Source organism: Capsicum annuum, chromosome 6, assembly GCF_002878395.1.
Source record: "Capsicum annuum cultivar UCD-10X-F1 chromosome 6, UCD10Xv1.1, whole genome shotgun sequence".
NCBI classification, from domain to species: Eukaryota; Viridiplantae; Streptophyta; class Magnoliopsida; order Solanales; family Solanaceae; genus Capsicum; species Capsicum annuum.
Genome location: NC_061116.1, coordinates 225,459,175 through 225,484,590, shown reverse-complemented (window position 1 = coordinate 225,484,590; position 25,416 = coordinate 225,459,175). Strand labels below are relative to the sequence as shown.

General features: G+C 35.0%; 2 protein-coding genes across 4 annotated transcripts; both read left to right on the top strand.

Moving 5' to 3' along the window:
• The first annotated feature begins 1,550 nt into the window (after nt 1-1,550).
• LOC107875363 (fimbrin-2) lies at nt 1,551-9,929 on the top strand. The gene is made up of 14 exons (XM_016722060.2): nt 1,551-1,834; nt 3,112-3,282; nt 3,908-4,149; nt 4,249-4,420; nt 4,946-4,984; nt 5,191-5,259; nt 5,409-5,525; nt 5,907-6,118; nt 6,629-6,784; nt 7,032-7,231; nt 7,377-7,534; nt 7,962-8,058; nt 8,919-9,010; nt 9,468-9,929. Exons 1-14 carry the CDS (start codon nt 1,748-1,750, stop codon nt 9,645-9,647), a joined length of 1,992 nt encoding a protein of 663 aa, XP_016577546.2. The 5' UTR covers nt 1,551-1,747; the 3' UTR covers nt 9,648-9,929.
• An 816-nt stretch (nt 9,930-10,745) lies between these two features.
• LOC107875364 (protein AE7) lies at nt 10,746-20,661 on the top strand. Of its 3 annotated transcripts, XM_016722062.2 has the most exons (6): nt 10,749-10,915; nt 11,593-11,744; nt 13,691-13,796; nt 13,889-13,988; nt 14,469-14,514; nt 20,302-20,661. In XM_016722062.2, the coding sequence occupies exons 2-6, from the start codon at nt 11,621-11,623 to the stop codon at nt 20,400-20,402; spliced, it is 477 nt and encodes a 158-aa protein (XP_016577548.1). In that variant the 5' UTR covers nt 10,749-10,915; nt 11,593-11,620; the 3' UTR covers nt 20,403-20,661. The 3 variants fall into 3 exon arrangements, with proteins under 3 accessions (XP_016577547.1, XP_016577548.1, XP_047270160.1); XM_016722061.2 differs by lacking the exons at nt 14,469-14,514; nt 20,302-20,661 and adding an exon at nt 14,104-14,426 and having other exon boundaries at nt 10,746-10,915; XM_047414204.1 differs by lacking the exons at nt 10,749-10,915; nt 14,469-14,514; nt 20,302-20,661 and adding exons at nt 11,183-11,474; nt 14,104-14,445.
• Nucleotides 20,662-25,416: the final 4,755 nt, after the last annotated feature.

Sequence of the window (25,416 nt, the reverse complement as noted above, 5' to 3'; positions counted from 1 at the left end):
TCTTAATCTCATTTCTAATAAATTAGAGATGGTACTCTTAGGAAATAGCTGGCTATGGCCTATATAATCAGTATGACAGAGTCCAAAATTCTAATAGTTCATTACAAAGAGATGTAACCATGAAGAAAATGTCAAGTAGGTACGTAGGTCCACCATTGGTTTGATCATAGTACATTACAAACCTTGATATTCACAGCAAGCAAGGCATATCTAACTATCAAAGTGAAGCAAGGTGAAAAGGAATTAAGTGAAAATAGTGTCCCCTGTCAATGGAGCAAAAGTTTTGAGGGGTTGTTTGGTTTGAAGCATAATAAATTTATTGCTCCTTCCGATCATTTTTACTTATCAGGTTTTTGCTTTTCGAACGTCAAACTGTAGGCACCTGACCAACATTGTAAGATGTTTTTTTTTTCTGATTGCAATTTATGGTATTTTTTCTATAATTTTCAAATATTTAAAGTTTAATTTTGAATATTAAATTAATCTAATTCAACTTAGCTTTAAAGATTAGTCAGATTTAACTCTCTTAGAACGAAACGTAACAAGATTCTTGTGCAAGAATTAACCCAAGCTACATGATCATTCTTCATTTGTATGTGTTGACGTGGTGTGAGACTGAGATTCATGCTTCTCAAAATTTTTAAAGGACACATGGTTTTATTAGTTCGAATTCGCATTACTTTTTTCCGTACATCTTTATTTGTCCATTTTTTTATTTTGAGATGTCTGATAATATTTATCCAGTTTATAAAATCAATGGATAATTTATTTATTTAATGTATTTCTTAAATCATTCAATTTATTATATTCAAAAGGTAAATATAATAAAATTAGTGCTATCATTTAGGGCTTTTTAATTCCTGTCAATTAAAAAGTGGATAAATAAAAATAGAGAAAGGAAGTAAAAAGTTTCACTTAGATGACCCTATACTTGAAACTAAAACTAAAACCCAAGAGCTCCAATTAAGTTTCGTCTCATCGTAAATTTTGAAGTTGAAACTTAGTAGCCGTTTGGCCATAGAGGTTTTTTTTTTTCCAGAAAATTATTTCACTTTAGTGAAAAAAGTAAAAATACGCTCCGTTTGATCATGAATTTTTCAACTCCAATTCCAGAAAATTATTTGGAAAAGTGAAAACAAGTAAAACTTGTTTTCACTTTTTTCACTCATACTTCTCTCACAAAATTTCAAAAACAATTTTAATTTATATTCATGGTCAAACACAACTCCTATGGCCTAATAGAATTTGAAATTTTAATCCATGATGTTATTTTCATGGCCTAATAAAGTTGTAACTGGAAATTGCATTTTTCTTAAATTTGGTCAAAACAAACTTTAATAACAGCCACACCTGTGCTATGTATCATTACTGAGTAGTACTCTATAAACAGTGTTAATTTAATTTAAGTGAAAGCTTAATTATGTCAATTACTGTAATTGATAAATTAATAAATGTTAAAATAAGGGCAACGGTTAAAAAGGGACAGTACCGTCATAATTTGAATTTTTGGTTAGAACAACTTTTGAAATACTGACAGCTCTTCACTGTCCCCATTCCTACACTGTACTATTAAGCCTCTCCCATTTTCCTTCTCACAAATCACATGCTTCTCTCACTCTCTCTTGCTTAGTGAGAGAAAAACTTCACGCAATTCTCATTTTCTCTTTCTCGCTATCGGAGCCGGTAACAAATATCCGGTAACTGAGTCTATCGGAGTTTTTTTGATTAAGAGAAGAGCAAAAAAAAAATGGCTGGATATGTAGGTGTATTTGTATCTGATCCATGGCTTCAGAGTCAGTTTACTCAGGTTGAGCTTCGGCGGTTGAAATCTCACGTAAGTTTTTTTTTTTTTTTTTTTTCGGTTCTCGGTTGTTTGATTAACAAGTGTTGTTGATGTGAGTTTTGCTAAGCGGAATGATTTTTTTTGAGGTTTTCGTGTAGCGATTTTAGCAAAAATTGGATCGATGCATAGTTGATATGAAAGGATGTGGTGCAGTGGAGGAGGCTATTCTGTGTTTAACCATAGGGAATGGAGAAATCCTTTGATTTGATGTATTGATAAGTAACTCTAGAGTGTGAGTTTCACTAAGCGGAATGGATTTTTTGAGGATTAACATGGAGATTTCAAACAAAATTTGGATAGATGATTGAATGTATTGATTAGCAACGGAATGAATTTTTTGAGGATTTTGTATAGTGATTTTAGCAAAAATTGGATCGATGTGTAGTTGATAACTAAGGATGTGATGCAGTGGATGAGGCTGCTCAGTGTTTAACCATTGGAATGGAGAAATCCTTTGATTTAATGTGTTGATAAGTAACTCTAGTATGTGAGTTTCACTAAGCGGAATGTTTTTTTTTTTAAGATTAACATAGTGATTTCAAATAAAATTTGGATAGATGATTTAATGTATTGATTAGCAACTCTAGTTATGTGAGCTTAGCTAAGCTGAATGAATTTTTTGAGGATTTATATAGAGATTTCAAAAAGAATGGGATAGATGCTTAGTTGATTGATTTAATGAATTGATTCATAACTCTAGTATGTGAATTTTGTTAAGCGGTAAATCTTTTTGAGGATTTATAGTGATTTCAACAAAATTTGGATGGATGCTTAGTTGATTGACTTAATGTATTAGTTAATAACTCTGGTGTGTGAGTTTCGCTAAGCGGAATGAGTCTTTTGAGTATTTATGTAGCGATTAAAAAAAATTGGATGGATGTGGAGTTGACTGATTTATGTGTTGATTAGTGACTCTAGTATGTGAGCTCAGCTAAGCGGAATGACTTTTTTGAGGATTTCTATATTGATTTCAACAAAATTTGGATTGAAAACGTAGTTGATTGAGTTATTTGATTATTAACTCTAGTATGTGAGTTTCAATAAGCGGAATGAAATTACTGTGGATTTACATAGGGATTTAAGCAAAGTTTGAATTGAAAAGGTAGTTGATTGATTTAGTGTATTGACTAATAACTCTAGCATTTGAGTTTCATTAAGCAGAATGAAATGTTTTGAGGATTTACAAAGGGATTTCAACAAAATTCGGATCAATGCGTATTTGATTGATTTAATGTATTGATTGCTAAGCAGATTTTTGTAATTTGCAGTTCAATGCTATGAAGAGAGAAAATGGAGGTCTGACGCTGGCTGACTTGGCTTCCAAAATGGAGAGAATTAAACACGGTGGGGAGAATCTTACAGAGCAAGAAAGAGAGTCATTTCTGAGAGATTCCTATAAAAACTTGGAGGAAGATGTTGATTTTGAGCTATTTCTTCAGGTAACACATGATGGCATTTAGTAAAATGTTGTTAGTCTGATACTCTGCATTCTCAAATTTGAAGAAGATACTAGATCCTTTTTCCTCTTCAGAAGCTATAGAGATGGTCTGGAACTGCTAGAAAGTTGAATTCAAACATGAACTTGATTTAAAATTTTTCTTATTTGGAATTACCTTGTTTATCAAACCTTCTATTATACCTCCAGAAAGAGCTTCTTTCACTTCCCAACTATCAAAACAAAGGACAATGGAAAAGGATAAAGAAATTGAGAATAAATACTTTGATAATATTGGCTAGATATTTTGTCATTTAAGTTTTTTTTTTTGACGTTTCTTATACTTTTCTTTGCACATTCATTAGTTCCAAATGATTTTGTGTGTCTATGGAAAAGGATAAAGAGGAAGATGAAAAAAGAAGTGAATAACTAGATTAAAGAGTACCTTTAAATCTCCTACAAGTATACTCCTTCTTACCTTGCAACTTTGCCTACAAATGTATTCGTAGTATCCTACAAGCATTTGGTTTCGTAGTTCTATTCTATGTAAAAACTTTTTGGAACGTACTCGCCAAGAATTTGTTGGTTTGATTTGTCTAAGAACACAAGAATTGTTGAGCTCATGACAGGTTTATTTGAAAATCCAAGCACATGCTGCTGCAAGAACGGGAAATACTGCAAAGAGTTCATCAGCTTTTGTCAAGTCAGCAACTTCTACATTGCTCCACACTATTAGTGAATCTGAGAAGGCATCATATGTTGCACACATTAACAGCTATCTTGCGGATGATGAATTTTTGAAGAAATACCTTCCTATTGATCCTTTAACTAATGATCTCTTTGAGGTTTCCAAGGATGGAGTTCTTATTTGGTGAGTGTCAAATCTTTCACTTTTGTGCATTAATATGCCTCAAGTATGCTGTAAAACTTCTTTGGCTAGACTGTTAAAAATATTGTTCTTTTGCTGCAGCAAGCTTATCAATGTGGCTGTACCTGGAACAATTGATGAACGGGCAATAAACATGAAGAGAATGCTAAATCCATGGGAAAGGAATGAAAATCATACCTTGTGCCTTAACTCTGCTAAGGCAATTGGATGTACTCTAGTGAATATTGGCACTCAGGACTTTATTGAAGGAAGGGTATGTGTATCCCTTCCGTAAACTTTGTTTCTGGCATATCTTAACCATTAAACCCTGTCGCTGTCTGACTAGCTCTATCAACAGCATTCCTTGGCTTTGAGTAGCATTATCTAATATCAGGCTTATCAGCTGAATTGCCTTTCTTTTTTTATTTGAGTGCAAATGTAACCTTGAAACTTATGTTTGTGGGGTGACGTCAAATTTCTTTTTGCATGTTCAGTGATATGATTCAATCATGTGTCTTTATCCTTGCTACCATGGCATTCTCTTGTTCACCTGGTCCTGTGCCTGGATTATTTTGATTTTAGTCATCCACCCTATGCTTCTTCTGTGCAATATCATGGTCTAATTGTTATTCAAAGAAGTGTTCGATGCTTTTGGTATCCCCAAGATACATTCACGAGTTTTAACCTTTGTCATTGTGATTTTTTTGTCTGAGGTTTTATGGCTTGCATGTTTTATGTAACTTCAGTTTCTGCAGTGTTTCGTATTTGTCTAATACTTTATCCTTTTCAACGGTTTCAGAGGCATCTGGTTCTTGGAGTGATATCTCAAATCATTAAGGTAATCCAAATGTGTCCTTACTAAATCATTTAGTGAATTTTAAAACTTTGAAATACTGAAGTAACTATAGTACGAATAGATTGCCTTACAAGATGAAGGAATCAGCATTAAGATATTAAAAATTACCACATACATTTTAGCTCGTAGGGCATAAAATCATTAGCAGAATTTTGTAAGGACAATGATTTTCTTTCATGCTGTTTCAGATTCAACTATTGGCGGACCTCAACTTGAAGAAAACACCTCAGTTGTTGGAGTTAGTTGATGATAACAAGGTAAAAGACACACAATCATTAACGCTTCATTAGGTGACAGCTTGCAGAAAAAATTGTGTTATATGCTTAATAATCGCCCCACTATGTGGGAATATACCGGGTTGTTGTTGTTGTTGATATACTTAATAATCTCAAATCTGTGATCTCAGGATGCAGAGGAGCTGATGAGTTTACCCCCAGAAAAAATCTTGCTTAGATGGATGAATTTTCAACTGAAAAAAGCTAAATACGAGAAAATTGTGACAAACTTCTCATCGGACATAAAGGTAGATAAGAATGAGATGGACTTTGCATCAGTCAGGTGTGACTATGCAAATTTTTAGTATCTGCCACATTTTACTTGGGCTTTTAAAGATAATGAGGGAGGCTGCGGTGCTTATTTTTTTCTCCAATGCCAGAAGTTCTAAATAAGTTTCCATGGAAACAATAAAAAGGATCAGATAGTTCACATAATTAAAGACATCTAGTAATTGAGAGTTCTTAAAAAAGCTATTTATGTTTGTAGAATGAGTGGTGGAAGACTTTCTTGTCCTTCTACCCAGAAATAAAGAGAAGAGCTTTCCTCTTCATCCTTTTCGTGTGGTTTCTTTATTCCATTTGGTGGATTATATAATGCTGATTCTTAAGTCATCCATTTGCTTTTGTAGGATTCAGAAGCTTATGCTCACCTCTTAAACATTCTTGCCCCGGAGTACACTAATCCTACCACACTCACTGTGAAAGACCATTTAGAAAGAGCAAAGCTGGTTTTAGAACATGCGGATAGGATGGGTTGCAAAAGATACTTAACAGCAAAAGATATTGTGGAAGGCTCTCCGAATCTTAACCTTGCATTTGTGGCACATATCTTTCAGCACAGGTAAAAAGCTAGTGTTTCTTTGAGTCCTATGTATGAACTTTCTGATTATTTCCGTTTTAAGTTTTCTTGTGTATGACACATTCATGAGAAGAATTTGCTGGTTAAATCGTTGTGTTCTTGAAGAATTTCAGTTGTTGTAGGACACGATTTTGGTACTAAATTGTCTTCAATTTGCAATATAGACAGAACATGTGCAACTTACGGACCATGTAAATTTGCATTTGATCTCTTTGTTCTTTTAAAACAGCGGGTCTTGGTGCTTTACCGTGTTTCTTTCTTTGCATACTGAATTTCAGCAGAGACTTAAATAAGCAATTTTGTTCCTTTGCCACACTTCTGTAATGGACTAACCAATTTTATGATTAGCAAATTCAGCAAGTCAAGTTTGACAGGTTATAACTACATAGCAAGTATGGTTACAATAAGTGATATACAGATAATTAACTGTAAAATTTAGTTATTTGATTACTTGTCTCAATCTTGAATTAACCAGAATTATCTAATCCGTAGGAATGGGCTATCAACTCAAACAAAGCAAATATCCTTTCTGGAGATTTCACCAGATGAAGCTCAAATGTCCAGGGAAGAGAGAGCTTTCCGCTTTTGGATCAATAGTCTTGGAAATTCATCTTACATAGACAATGTTTTTGAAGATCTCAGAAATGGGTGAGTGTTACCTCGATTACCTAGCCTTGCAAACTTTCTCCATGGCAGCAGGCTTAATTCGTGTTACTACAAAATTTCCTGACTAAGTTAAAGTAAAGAATTTGAACTCTGTTGTGATCTACTTTTGCTCATGCAATGACATTTATATATCTATCTGATCTCATGAAAGTGTTAAGTATTCATACAAAGTGGGTCTGTGCGCAGGCAGGTGCATTTATTTCAATCTGATGAATGTTTGTCTTACCAGATGGTTGCTTTTAGAGACACTTGACAAGGTGTCTCCTGGAATTGTTAATTGGAAAATTGCCACCAAGCCTCCAATTAAGATGCCATTCAGAAAAGTAGAAAACTGCAACCAAGTTGTGAAGATCGGGAAGCAACTGAAGTTTTCCCTTGTAAATATTGCTGGAAATGACATTGTACAGGGAAATAAGAAATTAATACTGGGTAAGTGTTGTCGTCCTTTGTTCTTCTTCCTTTTTCTCTTTAGATATATTCACATCTGTAATATCAACATGCTTTTTTGGCGGGAAGGGGTAGGGGTTGTTTAACTCAAACTCTTTTGACCAACATTCTTTGTTCCCTTTTTCAGCTTACTTGTGGCAGTTAATGCGATGTAACATGCTTCAGCTCTTGAAGAATTTGAGATTTCATTCCAATGGGAAGGAAATCACTGATGCAGATATCTTAGAGTGGTCCAACAGTAAAGTAAGAAATTCAGGAAGCAAGAGTCGCATGGCTAGTTTTAAGGTATAATTTCTAAAGATCAGTCATTTTCAGATTCAGAACAATAGAGTTGAGTAGGCCTTCAATTGATTATTTTGATTAAAACATGCATTCATACAATAAATACACCTCTAAAGGCCCCAACTATCCAACTTTCAGTGGGACGACTAAACGATACAATCAATTTTTTTTTCTGGCAGAAAATTACCTGATATGCTCTGCAAAGAAAGTTGTAACTTCTATACAGTCTCTGGTTTTCAATTGGACAACTGTTTTTGATAAAATTGGATGCTTCTTGTGCATCTTCTTTTTCCTCTGAGTCCGATAAAATATTCTGTATAGTTGTTGGATGAGGCGCTGCTAGTTGAGTAATGCCCCACAAGTTGGGCTAGCATTTGCCTCTTACCTCTCGTTATATTGAGACAGTGAACTGAGTCTGTTTAATTTACAGGATAAGAGTTTGTCAGATGGAATCTTTTTCCTTGAGCTTCTTAGTGCTGTACATCCTCGAGCTGTTAACTGGAGTCTTGTTACAAAAGGAGAAACTGGTAATCTTATGCAGACTTCAAATAGGCTCTTTCTTTCAGTTGCTCTGATTTAATTTAGTTGTTTGTCAGTATCAGTAAGAGAAGTTGTTCTTTCTTGCTATTATTCTCTTTTTTCTAATAGTTAATCTATCAAAATACTATTGGATGGGAATTTGTGTGATGGCCTACGGGATACTGAGATGTGAAGGGAAATTATTAAATGATTGAATACAGTGATCTTTGTAAACATGTACTAAGATTTTTCATCCTCTAATTATTGAGAACCCCAGTCGGGGCACTATGAAGCATGTCTAACTTACTTATGGATAAGGAACTTCAGAATCACTTAGTCAGATGATACTTGATTAAAGGAGGTACCGTGGTCTTACAAGAAAGGGCTTAGTTCCAGCATGCTATGTCTTCACTAATTTCTATTTGCATTTTGCCTATGAAATCTTTTCTCTGATTTTTCCCAGCGACATCCATATTCTGGAGGATTGATACATGCATCAGTGAAGAGTGATTTTAGTCAGTCATCCGAACATTCTCAAGAAATGGCTGTCAAATTGAGAAAGAGGAACAGAGGCATCCATAACCTGGGATATAGTCCTTACCAGTTGAGATCATTCAATGTAGTTAAAAGTAACTTAGTATGTTTGCTCACCAAATAAGGAGGTTCAATTCGAGCTGTCCAAAGCGAAACTTTTCCTCCTCCTTGTCTGAATAAGATAGAGCTAATAGAAGTCCACATCCACATTATTAACCTTGTATTGTCAATAGACAATAGTACATTTTAGAGTTACTTATGTTGTGTTTCTCTATTCAGTCATGGTTGTCAGTACATTAGACTTCTTAGTAATGCCAAATTTTGGTTGATGCAGAGGAGCAGAAGAAGATGAACGCAACCTACATTATCAGTATTGCAAGGAAACTTGGATGTTCAATATTTTTGTTACCCGAAGATCTGATTGAGGTAACTATTCAGTTGTTTAGCTATGTATTTGTCACTTGCATTCCCTAATTCCCACTCGACGTGAATGGATGATTGATGCATTCTATCTTTGAGGAGTCTTAAGTACCTGTCGTGCCTTTTACTTTCAGGCAATTGAATTTACTGCCTCCTAGTACTAAAACAAGTCAAATTACATGCAGCGTAATCTCACGGGCCACTCAATTTTTATTTTATTGCATCAATCAAAAGTCACTTAACTATTTTCTGTAACGCGAAACCAACTAAATTTTGCATCTGCCTAAGTATCACGACAGTCACTACAATCTTTTGCAAATATGGAAACAAATTAATGAGACATGGTAATAGTGATTAGTGACCATTTGTGAAATTAACCCATTTGAAGCTTGCATTGTGTTCTCTATTGACTATTGTTAATACTGCAAAGTCATAATATAACGGTGTGTGTATGTTTAATCAGGTAAATCAAAAGATGATGCTTACACTCACAGCAAGTATAATGTATTGGCACTTGAAACAACCAATAGAGGACCAAATTACATCTTCAGATAGTGAGAGCAGCACAATGGACACAATCTCAACCTCAACTTTGGATGATACTGCTTCTGAGTGTTCAATGGATGACAACAGCAACAGATAATTGGGAAAAAATTTCATGTGTGCTAGATTTTGCTTTCCCAAAGTTCTTTGTTTTGTTTGAAATTTTGAAACATTTAGGGTGTATGGCTTTGTAAGTAGTCGATCAGTGTTCTATTGCAGTTTTCCTTTTTTTAAAAAAATTATATTGTGAATATAGAAGAGGTTATTTTGGTATTGTGCAAGAGATCTTGTGTAGTATACCTTGGGTTTTATATGTTCAGAAGTGAATTTGTATGTAAAAGACCTAAATAATCTTTTTTAATATTCAACGATTTTGGGATCGTCTTGTTAGCTCTATTGGCACGGTAAAAGCAGTGGCGGATTCAGAAAATTTTTTCAGCGGATTCAAAAAATGAAAATATAAATATGTGAATAAGTCAATAAAATATAATTTTAAGGAATGTAATATAGTATATAATTTTTTATAAAGCTGTACAGCCATAAAATAGATTTTTATTAAAGAAAAAAGTCTGGTCACCCCTAGCGGGGATTGAACCTATGAAGTGGGTAAAGTAAGCGACCGTATAAGGGTAGATAATACAAGCTATTTACAACCTTAGATTTTCTACTTTGTATATACAATATGTAACTTCAAACATGTGTTTGATGTTAAGCATGATAAAGCTTTATTTTTGATAAAATGTTACTTAGTCGAAGTTGAGATACATATGATTGAAACTCAATCAATTTCGCTTAGAGTTTATGTGCATATGTCTGAAATTCATATATTTACATGAAATTCATGCACACATCTAAAGTTTGTTGTTAAATGGGGTGAGACTAATCCTCAAACTGTTAGCGCATTAAGCGATAGAAACTTGACCACAGAGTTTTTTTCATTCACCAAATGTGGGGATTGAACCCTCAACTTCTTGCTTAAGGGATGAGGTGCTGAACCACCACACCAACCCTTGTGGTTAGTAATTCGGAAGTATAAATGATAGGGATGATTGCTTGTTCACTTTATAGTATTTTTCATGTAATTTTTAAATTTAATTTTTTAAAATTAAATTAATATAATTTAACCTTGAAACTTAATTAAATTGAATAATTAAAAAGGAATGGAGGGATTATTTAATAAATAAGAAATTATCTGGATGAAGATCGTTGAAAAATAAAGATAATTATATCAAAAAAAAAAAAAAAATAGACGTAAAAGGTTCCCAAAATTTAGGAGTTGTTCTTCCCCCCGCCAACATCCGATTCTTCCACCATTTCTCTTCATCGCAACTTGTCCTTTGTTTCTCCTTCCCAATCAAAATCCAACTTGTAAGTATAATCTATTTAATAAATAAAATATATACTTATTGTTGTTTTCTTTTTCAATTTGTTATATTTTTTATCTTTAACTTTAATGTGACGATAATGGGAATCGCAGTAGCTCAGTTGGTTAGCTTGCTGAACTTTTTACCTTATTGGTGAAGGTTTGATTTTCCGTCTGCCATTTTTCCGCCCCAATTTCTTTCTAAATAGCAAAAAAAAAAAAATATTAGGCATTCAGGTCACTTATTAGGTGATTTATTTATCTATATAACTTGAATCCTATTTTCTTCTACTTTTATTTTTGCAGCTGGATGCTTGTAAATACCTTGTTTACTGAAAAAAAATAAAATAAAATAATTCTGTTTGGCGAGTGTTTTCTGCGGAGATTTGTATCTTTTATTTGATGCAAGGAGATGTTTTAAACTGGGCATATTTACGAGTATTTTACATTTTCTAGATGGTATACAAAGATTATACATATATTATACATCTGCTGGCTATTTTTAGTTTAATCAGTTGGGCGGACGGCTATTTAGGTTAATTTTTCTGAAAGCAGTCATTTTAGGTAATGGCTTAGAAAGACAATTTTGGAGTTTGTAAGTTTATTTATTTTTATTGCTAAGGAAGTTCTTTAGCTTAGAAGTAGGCTTTTGTATGATCTTGATAGGCGTCATAAATGACAGGTGAATCTTGCCGAGGCCGGACTTGAAAATGGTTTCTGAATTGATAAATGCCAACCCCATTGTGTATGAGAAGAAGGAGCGTCAACCTAGGATTGCTCCTCCAAGTGTGGATGAAAATGCAGCTGAAATTATCGACCAGCTAGAAATTTTTGATATCCTTCTGAATAATCTTATAGTATCATCCTTGAGTTAATGATGGCTGAAATCAACTATCTATTATGTTTGACTTGAATTTAATCTTTCTATGATAAGGGAATATCTTTTCGGCTAAAACTCATCCACTTCAGAACCTGTGAGAGTTTTATTCTCAATCATTAAGATTCCGTATGGAGCTTTACTAGCATGCTAAGTTTTTGAGTGGCGATAACATATTACACTGCAGAATACCTAGAGGAGACTTTGAATTTGCAAAGTAGATTTAATTTCATTGTGGTTGTTTCTGATATGTAATTTTGTACCCTGTAGTTCAATGTGAAAGATGAAGTAGGAGAATGAACCTTTTGCTCCTTTTCGTCGTATTTTTTTTCCGCATATTTATTGATGGGACATGTCATTGAGTCGTTCAATGAAAATGATGAATGGAGAAAAACTTTTGCGTCTTGGTGCATGCAATATGTTTGCTAGCTTTCTCTTTTCTAGTATAATAAGATCATTTTATCATTCTTTTTCACCTATTATTTTGCCTAAAGCCTAAAAAATGAGGTTGGAGTGAAGTAGGCATATCAAATGTCATGCCCTCACAGTATTATCTTCTTCGTTCTGGAGGCTCAACTGTGCTACGCGTTCTTCAGACGTCGTCAGTTTTATTCCAAACCAATTTGGAGTTACTGACCACAAACGAGCAGCCATGGGAAAATGAAGCAGTAGATGCTCTGTGTCTTAAAACAAACTCTGCACATAAGCACAACATAATATAGGTGATCCTCCTCTTCCTCGGGTTCTCCGCTGTAAGTATAATTTCCCTTGTTGTCAACCACTCAATGAAACACTCCTTGGATGTCCTAGAGACACAAATAGAAAGATATAAGGGCGATTCCTCTTGCACTAACCGTGAACAAGTCATCCCTTCTCCTCATGTCGTCAGATCCGCTGAAGCATATGGTACTCTGTCTGTTCTTCTTATCAGCCAGGTTTTTAGATTCCACTTTCTCCTAATCTAGGGATTCCTCCTAAATTTCAAATTCCAATGAACTTCCCCTTCATGTTTTATCCAAATTAGTTGGATTTGTCAGTTCTCTCTGGTTATATAAATGTTCATAAAGGAAAGCCTCAACTTATACCCTCCACATAACATGTGCCCCCAAATACTAATCTTGCTTTACAGAAATAGAGAAGATGTAGGAGGATAAAATTATATGTCAGTCTCTATGCTCCATTTTCTGTAGAGACGTGACAGTAGCTAGCTTTGGTTTGATTTTTCTGGAAGTCATTGACGTATGGTTTTCTTGCCTTTATTTGGTTTGATTTTTCTGGAAGTCATTGACATATGGTTTTCTTGCCTTTATTTGCCTTTTCTTCGATATTTTAGGGGGGAGGGGTGCGTAGAGGAGCAGAGTAGGAGGAGGAGGGTGTTGAGGGCATGCACTGTTTGCACCTTCAACATTTGTACTTCTTCATCTTTTGGTCTTTTTCCATCGCAAATCGAAGTGCATATTGGTTTGCTATTCGTAGAAAATAGTATAATATAGGATCACATGTCATGAAAATTTTCAGGGTCATGCTGCCTCCAGTTCTGATTTGAGGTGATATTGTTCAATCAGGGATTGATTGTCTTTGTATACTTCCTATTCGATTAAAGTATGGTCAGTGTAACCAACAGTTTACACATGATTGCAATCTTCACTTTACTGCTTGATGAACTTTTACATTACTTCTCCTTTTGCTTCACAAATGTCAGTGTCCTCTTTAACGAGTAACGCGAGTACAATCCATTTGATTGTTTGTTTTGATAGGATTCCTTCTAAATCTTTTTCTGCCCGTTTGGGTCATCATGTCATTTTGAGGGGAACCAAGCAAGTATGAAGTTCTTGTATGAAGTTCGATTTCGTGGGGGTAACTTCATAGCTATGAAAAGCTAATCATTCCTTAACATTCTTACACTATCTTAGAGATATAAAAGATCCAGAACATCCCTATTCTCTGGAAGATCTAAAAGTTTTAACAGAAGATAGCATTGAGGTAGATGACGAGCAAAGCTATATAAGGTGAGAACTAAATCCGTTTCATATGTTTCTGTTTTGATTCCTCGTAATTGGCATTTTTGTGTTGTCTAAGAAGAGGAAGTTCTTCGATTTAGGGTCACATTCACGCCTACTGTGGAACATTGCAGCATGGCGACCCTTATTGGATTATGCTTGCGTGTGAAACTTATGCGGTGTTTACCTTCACGTTATAAGGTATGCTTTATCACCGTTCTATTTAGATAACAGACTTATATGTGTTACACATCTTTCCCTGTTTACAGTTGATAGAATATTATGCTTTAGGTGATATTCTGTTATGATTTTATAGAAGTCAGCAATTCCCAAAATCAGCGAGTACTGGAGAAGACATTCATACCTGTTAAGGTGGATCAAGCATTACGTCACATGCTGCTATCTCACTCTCTTTCTTTGTGTTTCCTTAGAACTGTCGATGACTTTAACCTCAAAGTTGTTTCCTTCGACTTTGAAATTTTTTTCTTCTTTTTGTGCTTTAAATACTTTTGAGGTGATCCTGTATGATATGGATAACCTATATCAGACGTGAAACCCGCCTCTCGATGTTGTTTCAACATTCTAGCTGCATTTTTAAACTACAAGATTCAATGACTTCTATTGGAAATCATTTACTTTGTTGGGATATTATGCACTTTTTTTATCCTTGTTGTCTTGCAGGTGGATATTAGAGTAGCACCTGGGACTCATGCTACGGAAGCTTCAGGTATTTGTCTCTCTCTCTCTCTCTCTCTCTGTATCTGTCATACAACATCCAATGTTTAGTCAGTATTACCCACTAACCACTAACCAGTAAGCTCCAATTCTTTAGCTGTCACTCAGCTGGGCTTCTCCCATTTGAACCTAGCCAAGCCAGCATTTGTCCATTCCTATTTGTATTGTTTCTCGGACTCTTCAAGAATTTCAACGTAGTGCGTGTCAAATTCTCCAAAAGTAGTGTATTTTTGGAGAATCCGACACAGGTGCTACATTGAAAGTGAAGAGTCCGCGCAACTTAGCCTATTTGCTTTGACACAAGTGTCTTCCTTTTTCGAGCAAAGCTCATGAATCATAATTTATTCGCTGCTCTTAGCATACCACATTGGCATAGAACTGATATGCGTTTGTTTCTGTATATATTGTTCATGCTTTTATTTAATGTAAGAGCAACAACAACATGCCTGGTGTAATCCCACAAGTGGGTTCTGGGAAGGGTAAGAGTGTAAGCAGACCTAACCCTTTGTAAAAATAGAGGTTTTGTTTCCGCTAGACCATCAGCAATAAAGCATCTCAAAGCAGTTTGGAAAAGAGAATAGGAAATGAATGGAGTAACCATGAAATAGAGCACTAAGGAAAGCATCAGTATATAGCATACAGAGAAAGAACAATAACAACAATGAACTAGTGCGTCAATTGAATCACAGGAAACTTAGATGATAACAACAATCGATGAACAAGAAACTACGAGAATGGGGCTAATACTATTCGTAAGAGTAGGTATCGATACTGTTATGATTCATACAGAATAAGCAAACCACAAGTAAAAGAAAACAAGAACAACACACAGATTTACGTGGAAACCCTTGCGAGATAAACCACGGGCAGAGGCAGAGGAAGTTTCACTATAATGGAAAGAGAGTACAATGTGGAGTAGGCTGAATTTTCTGAATAATAAAATAACCCACTAGATCGCACTTATATATTACGTGCGTACAAATAGGTCCTTGGCCCAAGAACATAAAGGTCCATCAATAAAATTCAGGTCACAACTCTAACAATCTCCCCCTTGACACGAATTCTAATTCAGAACTCAAATTCATTTCAAGACAAACTCTCCACCTCTTCCACAAAAGCCCCTAAGGGCACATCGTAACAACTATCACTAACCAAGTCCAAGCAATGCTCGAACTTGGCACTTGGTAGTGTCTTGGTCATCATATCAGTGGGATTATCATGAGTATTAATCTTGCTCACCACAATATCACCACGAGCAATAATTTCACGCACAAAATGATATCGAACATCGATGTGCTTTGTCCTCTCGTGAAACATCTAATCTTTCGTAAGGAAGATAACACTCTGACTATTGCAAAAGACCTTAGTAATCTGTAAGTCTTTGCTAAGTTCACCAAACAGACCCTTCAACCAAATAGCTTCCTTGAAAACCTTTGTAATAGCCATGTACTCTACCTCAGTAATTGACAAAGCAACCGTAGTCTGTAAGGTTGCTTTCTAACTAATAGTACAAGGACTTCTTTTATCACAATCTCCTGCAAAATCAGAATCAACATACCCAATTACTCCATCTCTATTTCGCCCAAACTGCAAACAAACATCAGCAGATCCATGCAAGTATTTGAAAATCCACTGAAATACTTTCCAATGTTCTTTGCCAGGATTTGCCATGTATCTGCTAACTGCACTGACGACATAAGATAAATCTGGTCGGGAATACACCATCGCATACATAAGAGACCCGATGGCACTAGAGTATAGAACTCGAGACATATAGTCACGCTCATCATCTGTTTTTGGAGATAAAGTGGCCGAGAGTTGTAAGTGAGCTGCCAATGGAGTACTTACAGGTTTGGCATTTTGCATATTGAACCTGTGAAGCACTTTCTCAATATACTTTTTCTGACTCAAATATAACTTACACTTTTCTCTATCCCGCATAATTTCTATGCCAAGGATCTTCTTTGCTGCTCCTAGATCCTTCATCTCAAACTCCTTACTAAGCTGGGCTTTGACTTTTATTATCTCTCTCATATCCTTTGCTGCAATCAACATACAAGAGAAGATACATGAATGAACCATCACTTGCCTCCTTGAAGTAGACACAACTATCATAGCTGCTCCTCTGAAACATATGAGAGGTCATAAAAGAGTCGAAACCTCTTATACCACTGCCTGGGCGACTGTTTTAAGCCATAAAGAGACTTTCAATAAGCATACATAGTCCTCCTTTCCTGAGACTACAAAACCCTCTGGTTGCTGCATATAGATGTCCTCCTCAAGATCTCCATGTAAGAATACAGTTTTGACATCTAACTGCTCAAGCTCAAGATCATGCATGGCCACAATACCAAGCAAGGCTCGAATCAAACTATGCTTTACAACTGGAGAAAACACATCTGTGAAGTCAACACCTGGAACCTGACTGTATCCTTTAGCAACTAGTCTTGCTTTGTACCTAGCATCTTCAACTCCTGATGTTCCTTCTTTCTTTTTAAATACCCACTTGCAACGAACAACTTTCTTATCTTTAGGCAATCTCACCAAATCCCATGTGCCATTCTTATGAAGTGATTCCATCTCCTCCTGCATAGCAATCATCCATCGGTCATAATCATCTGCCTCTGAGTAAGAAGAAGGTTCTTCACTGGAATCAATACCTTCTGCTATATTCAATACATAAGCAACCAAATCAGTTTCAACATACTTCTGAGGAGGTCTAATATCTCTTCTAGGCCTGTCTTTAGCAATAGAATATTGTGGCGTCACTGGTGATGAAGAAGTAGTACCACTCTGTATCTCCAGGCTAGACTGAGAAGTAGGCACTTGGTGTAGTCTCTGCTCCAATTTGCAATTCAATGTAGGTGCTTGACTATTGCTAATTCATGTCACTAAGCTCATTTGGAGGCGAAGCACTAGATTCGGAGGGAGCCCGAAGCATATGGCAGTTTCATCAAACACAACATCTCTGCTAATTATAACCTTTCTGCTTTCTGGACACCAAAGCTTATAACCTTTAACACCAGGCTTATAACCCATAAATAAACACTTGACAGATTTAGGTTCCAACTTTCCATTATCAACATGAGCGTACGCAGGACATCCAAATATCCTCAAATCAGAATAACTAGCAGGAGTACCAGACCATACCTCCAAGAGTCTTTTGATCAATCGCGACTAAAGCAGAACGGTTAATAAGAAGACAAGTCGTGAAAGCAGCTTCGGCCCAAAAAGACTTGGGTAAACCAGCATTAGAGAGCATACAACGCACCTTCTCGATTATAGTCCTATTCATTCGTGCAGCCACACCATTTTGCTGCGGAGTATGACGAACTGTCAAATGCCTCACAATTCCTTCTGACTTGCACAAAGCATTAAATTCATTAGAACTGAACTCTAAACCATTATCGGTTCGAAGGCGTTTTACCTGCTTCCATGTATGCTTTTCAATCATAGTCTTCCACTCTTTGAAAGTAGGCAACACATCATTCTTTTGCTTCAGAAAGAACACCAAAATTTTTCTGAAATAGTCATCAATAATAGTCAACAAGTAATTAGCGCCTCCTCTATAAGGTACTCTAGCAGGACCCCAGAGATCAGAATGAATGTAATCAAGTGTTCCCTTAGTTGAGTGGATACCTTTAGTGAATCTGACTCTCTTCTGCTTCCCGAATACGCAGTGCTCACAGAACTCCAATTTGGTAATACTCTGCCCATCAAAAAGTCCTCTCCTGCTTAGTTCTGCTATCCCGTTTTCACTCATATGCCCCAGACGCATATGCCAAAGTTTAGCAGCGTCACTTTTTGATAGAGAGGAGGTAGAAACAGTTGCATCACCTGTAACAGTAGAGCCTTGCAGGACATACAAATTTGCAGAATTTCTCTGTCCCTTCATCACAACAAGAGCACCTTTAGTAACCTTCAAGACTCCACCTTCACCAGTGTACCTATAACCGTTCGAATCAAGGGTACTCAAGGAAATAAGATTTCTCTTCAGGTCTGGGGCATACCACACATCACCAAGTGTCCTCACAATCCTATCAAACATCTTGATCCTAATTGTTCCAATACCAGCTATCTTACAAGGTGTGTTATTTCCCATCAACACAGCACCTTTAGAGATTGTTTCATATGTTGTAAACCAATCCCAATTACGACACATATGAAATGTGCAAGTTGAATCAAGAATCCAATCCTCACAGAATTTGGAGTTACCATCAGAAACTACCAAAAGTTCTTCATCACTATCGCCATCTTCCACAAAACTGGATTTTCCGGACTTCTCTGGTTGGTTTCCCTTTGGTTTTGGAGCTTATCTTTTCTCTCTATTCTGTAGCTTCCAACACTCGAATTTGATATGACCCTTCTTCTTGCAGTAATTACAGGTTTTGTTTCTGTTTTTGGATTTCGACTTATTCCTGTTATCACCCCTAGAATTCCTCTCACGAGTCCTTTCTCCTCGAACAATGAGACCATCTCCTTGAGTCTCCGACCCATTCACAAGATGCTTCATCTTCTCCTCAGAGAACAACGCATCATAGACTTCATCTATGGTCAGGGTATCACGACTATATAAAATCGTATCTCTAAAGGTTGTGTATGATGCAGGCAACGAACACAACAAAATCAACCCTAAATCTTCCTCATCATACTTAACCTCTAAAGTCTCTAAATCAAAGACGGTTTCTTTAAAGACAGATAAGTGATCTTCCAAAGATGCACCCTCAGACATACGATGGTAATAAAGTCGTTTTTTGAGATGGAACTTACTTGTTAGGCTCTTCGTCATGCATAAAGATTCCAGTTTCAACCGCAACGCAACGGCAGTGATCTCCTTCAAAACCTGTAGAATCTGATTGGATAAATGAAGGTGGATCTGAGATAGACCCTTCCGATCCTTACATCGTTTGTCCTCGTCCTTCCACAATAAGGGCATCTTATCAAACCCTAATAGAGCATCGTCCAAATCCATCTGCGCGAGCACAACCCGCATCTTAACCTACCATAACGAAAATCTGGTGTTGCGATCCAACGGCGGAATATCATACTTCATGGTTGCCATCCCCGAGAAAATAATCAACCAAGCTTTGATACCAGTTTGTTATGATTCGGACAGAATAAGTAAACCACAAGTAAAAGAAAACAATAACAACACACAGATTTACGTGGAAACCCTTGCGGAAAAAACCGTGGACAGAGGAGATTTCACTATAATGGAAAGAGAGTACAATATGGAGAAGGTTGAATTTTTTGAATAATAAAATAACCCACTAAATCGCACTTATATATTACGTGCGTACAAATAGGTCCTATGCCCAAGAACATAAAGGTTCATCAACAAAATTCGGGTCACAACTCTAACAGATACAACCACATATCCTACCCTGCAAAGGTACCTCCAAACCTCCTACCTAAGGTCGTGTCCTCGGTAAGTTCAAGATGCACCATCTCCTGTCTAATCACCTCCTCCCAGTAATTCTTTCATGTGCCTCTACCTCTCCGAACACCCACCACTACCAACCTCTCCCACCTCCTCACTGGGGTATCCGTGCTTCTCTTCACATCCCCAAACCATCTCAAACCCGCTTCCCCTATCTTGTCCACCATCATCTTGTCCCGGATATCTTCATTCCTAATCTTATGTCTCCCAGTATTCTCACACATAAAGAGAAAGAAAAAGAAAAGCAGACAAGCTTCAAGCAGTACCACATGAGAGCTTTTTAAGAGTAGTCAGCAATTGTTCTACTCCAGCAACTGATCAATTATTCTGTGCTTGCAGTAAATAAGCAGTTGAATGATAAAGAACGAGTAGCTGCAGCATTGGAAAATCCTAACCTCGTCGACATGGTAGACGAATGCCTTGCTCCGTCTCTTGAATGAGGAAGTTTGGAAGGTTCTTGTTCAGTTTATGGAGATACAACTTGAAAGACTTTCATCAAAAGGTGTCAATTGTATTATCTTGTTGTGGTTGTTTTTGAATAGCTTTTCATTGGTTTTAGTATTTAATTTATTATATTAATAAGGTTGTTATTTAGTGAGACTGTGAAATCACTATGTAATGGTTGACATAAAATAGGTTGCATCTTTGTAAAGAGATATATGCAAGATTTATATCATCATATTCACTTGGTATATTCAATATTTTTAGCCTGTAAGAATACTGGGTGACTCAGGACTTGGATTTTGATTAGAATAGAACTTGCATGATTAGTGGCAAAAAAAACGTTTACCAAGTCCACAATACTTTAAAAGGAAATGATCATTAAGGCTATTAATTAATTTAATCAATGCCTTGATTTGTATTTTTTTTTTTTAAATGGTTTCTTCGTTACGTATTATTCAAATCAAGTAGGAGTACATCGGTAATGAGAGAGGGAAGGTTAGTATCCCACTCTTTGAGAAGAGTTTTATAATCAAAAACTAAAAAATCAAAATAAGAGTAATTCACCAAATTTCTTTGAGAGCTTGCTTCACAAGTAGATTAATCAGTTTCCATACTACTGAATCGCTCCTTTAGGCTTCACAGTTTCCATACTACTGAATTGCTCCTTTAGGCTTCATTTGTTTGCATTTAATGGAGGTCTGAATCTGAATGGTTCAAACTTCAGACCATTAAGTGCATTTGTTTTTTATTAAGGTTTTAATTCTTAATAGGTCTAACTAGGTCTTAATCATTCAGATCTAGAACAAAGTCTTTATAAGTCTGAAGAGATATTCTGGTGTTGGATAATATTTATCACTCTATTCATAATCAGCAGTTACCACCACTAACCACCTCTGCCACCGTCATCATTGTCAACCAACACCCACCACCACCAACCACCTCCACCATCACAACCACCATCGACAAAAAATACCTCTACCAACCACAATTGTCAATCGCTATCACACCTACTGCCTCTTTTATTCTAATTATATTCACCATCACCACTGCCGTCAACAACAACACAATCAGCAACCACTAGCGGTCAATCCCTACTACACAACTCATCTATCACAACTAGCACCACCACTAATACATCACAACCTCTACACATTCTTTGACCGCCACCAGCGTTGTCACTAGTAATTCCACCTCTACCACTACTTCAACTAGTACCATCACTACAATTTATCTCTACTAACAACCATCTTCACATCACAACAAATAAAATCTCCAACTAGCACCAACACATCGTCAATCATCATGCATTCATGTTTCAGCTAACACAATCAACACCTTAAACTACTAACATCAAGCAACGTCACATCACAATAACCATCACCACCATCAATCGCCACCATCATAACAGTCACTACAATACCATCATAATTATCACCACCAATAATATTAATCACTAACATCAATCATTGTTACCGCAACCACCATTATAAGTCATCTCCACTATCACTAACAAACATAAATGTTTTTTCTCAATCAAATACTAATAATTTTATTGTATTAAATTACATACTTTTTTAATATATAATTAATTTTTTATTTGAATTTTATTTTTTATTTTATTATGTATACAAATAAATTTTTTTTACACATTCAGATGTTGAAAAACAAACAGTCTTAATCATTCAGTTTTCAAATCTAGAGATAACATCTTAATCATTCAGATGTGCATTCAGATTCAGACGTCTGAATCTTAGAAAAAACAAATGGAGCCTTAGCCAAATAAGAAACTGATAAAGGAAAAGTTATTAAAGGCTAGTAATTATGGACAAAAAAAATAAATATAATTAACAGAAAAGAGATATATATACCTTCGAATTATGATAAATGATACACATATATCCTTTGTAATAATTTGAGTACTCATATGCTCATACCATTAATGAAACGATAAGTATATATTCCTCACATTAACGATATTAGTATTTACTCGATGGGCAAACTCTATTAAAGAATATTGACCATATCAAATGTTATCTGGTTTGTTTGATTCCTAAAGTTAGGGAAATGAAATGATATTTACATCTTGTTATTTGCAATTAATTTTTGGATTTAGTTCCATAAGTTAAAACTCTCCTTTATCATTCCCATTACCTTCTTTGTTATATTCAGTTTCAAAATATATTTTTAGTTATCCAAATACCTTTTTCTTTTATAGAATCTCAAATTGACGTATAATTTTTTTCTTTGGATAGTTATTCATAATCAATAAGTTTTATGAAAATAATTTATATATAAGGAGATAAAATTTCTCTAAGCTCCCACCGATGTGGTACTCAACATTATCAAGCGCTCATTATAGGTCAACTCCTTTAATTATATACATACACTTTAATAAGCGGTAAAACTTTGAATTTATTTCAATTAAGACTGATGCGTATAGTTAAAAAATATAACATATTATACGTTATTAACTTAACAATATAATACACACTTGAGTACACGAGCAAAAACTTTTTTATTCCACTCTCTTCTTTTAATGTTTGGTTTGTATAGTGGTTGAGTTAATTCATCTTTATTGTTATTCTGGTTTTATTGGATGTCCCAATTTGTGGCATGGCATCTACATCATCAACTTTCTCTTGTGCCATTCCTATTGGCTACGTCCACTCTCTCTCTATCTTTTGGGACCAATTTGAATTTTGACCACATGATGATTGATGTGCAAGTTAAGTCAATTAATAAGATTGAATTTAAGTTTGGTACCTCTTATCTGCTGTAGCAGGTTGATTAATAAGATTCATCAACATCATACACACGTTATTCACGAGAGACTCCCACTTATATTCATAATTTCAAAATTTTAATTTTTAATATTTTATTTTATAATTTTGGTGAATTTCTACATGTAAATCTATAGTGATATACATTGAAATTATTGAGTTCACGTAAAGCCTGTTAGATCCGTCGGACTATTGCTTTTTGGAGATATTTTGTTTTTTCTGTTAGCACTGACGATTTGGACCATATGACAGTTTGTTTTTTGTTTGTATTAATATTAACCAATCGAATTATTTCTTGGTTGGAAAGAGTCTCAGTAAATAGCAAAGGTTGAATAATTCTCCCACCTATAACACTAAAGATTGTGGTGAAATGATACGTACTTCTCCATCTTTAACTAAAGAGATCTTGGATTTGAGTCCTGATAATATGGAGTCGCCTTTGATAGGAAGCGTTTTATTCACCATAGTTGGACTTTCGATGAGATTCAAATTAGTCAAGTTTCAATGTGAAAAAATTCTCACCTAATGAGCCTGATGTTTTGAGGTTTGAGCTCACTCTTTTTCTTCCGTTGAGTCCTTGACATCAAGGTATCAAATGAAATAATTATTTTAGGCTCCAAAAACCCTGGTAAGTAGTACTATATTATTGTTATAAATAGCACATAATTTATGTAATTATCAATAAATAAAAATTAGCTAAAGTGGATTGATTAGATAGAGTGGTTGGTGAAGTGATTAATATTCTGTTTTCTTTTTGCCTTTTGGCTCCCATCATGGTGGTCCTACAGCGTGCATGAGATGGTTTTATTATTTTTCTCCATTTTGAAATCTAAAAAAAAAAGTAGAGAGATAAGATTTGCTATTCTGATTAATTAAAAGATTAGATCATGAAAATATAATTCGTTTAAGTTTGAATAGTTCATTAAATCATCATTTATTAGCTCAGCTCAATTCATTTGAGCTCATTAAAAATTGAATTGATATTGAAGTCCAAATAGACCCATAAAAAATATTTTTTAATTTGTGGTATTATTTATAATCATAATATAATTTATTAAGTTCATATTTTTTAAAAAAATAAAGAACTAAAAAAGAAATTAAAATTTCGTAATAATTGAATAGATTGGATTATCATCTGTTTCTTAGCTTACATAAATACCGGAATGTTTAAGAGATATAATACTTTATCCCAATAATTTGTTAAATTACATCATATCTGTTATAAATGTATTTACATTATAATGAATGTCTATCAAGATCTACTTTGATATCTATTAGGATTTGAAGCATCTGTCTTTTACTCAGACTAGGAGTAAATTTTTCCTATAAATAGAGGGGTTTTGTTCATTGTATTTACAATCTGATGATCTCTCATCAGAGAAGAAATAAGAATTACTCTCTCTACTCTTGTTCTTTATTCTTTGTTATTTTATAACACGTTATCAGCACGATGCTCTAACCAACTGAAAAGATGGTTATGTCATATATACTTCAAGTCTTAGAAGATGTTCACGTGGCCTTGAAAACAATGGTGCTTACAACTAAATCCTTATGTGTTACTACAGAGGTACTTTATACTTGAAAAAAAAAATTTGTATAAAGTAATCAAGGTAAGATTTCTGCATATATGGGTATCACTTCCTCTTCTTCTTTTTTCGTTGCTTGAGAATTTTATTGTGGTTCTTTTGGACTGATTTTATTTCCTTTTCGTTGAAATTCAAATGCTTTAATTATTTGTAAATAATTATATCTACGGTTAATTACTAACCTTTGGCAGTCATTAGAACATGACTTTGTTTTATTGGTACTCGTATTTATAATTGTAGTAATTTATGATTTAACAAATGTTAAGTATCTATTTATTATTTTTCTACTTCCGCTTACGTGATGAATCAAAATTCACAAATTTTTTATTTTTCACTGAATACATGGCCTATTATGGCATTAGTTTTGAGTAAAACAACGCACTTAAGTTTCATCGCATTAATAAAAGATAAGACATTGATGCACCATGATGATACGATATTGGGTTCAAGTCCCAGCGATTTATGCCTAAGACGCCTTTATATGTATAAGATATTGAGTTTGAATCTCAATATACCATACTGATGATATTATGATGGCTAAGGCAAAATCATGGGTATTGAGTGAAAAATCATGAAATTCGACCCATTGAATATGCTCCATTCCATGAAGTGAATGTGGTAGCAATATATGATAAGTCTGAAAT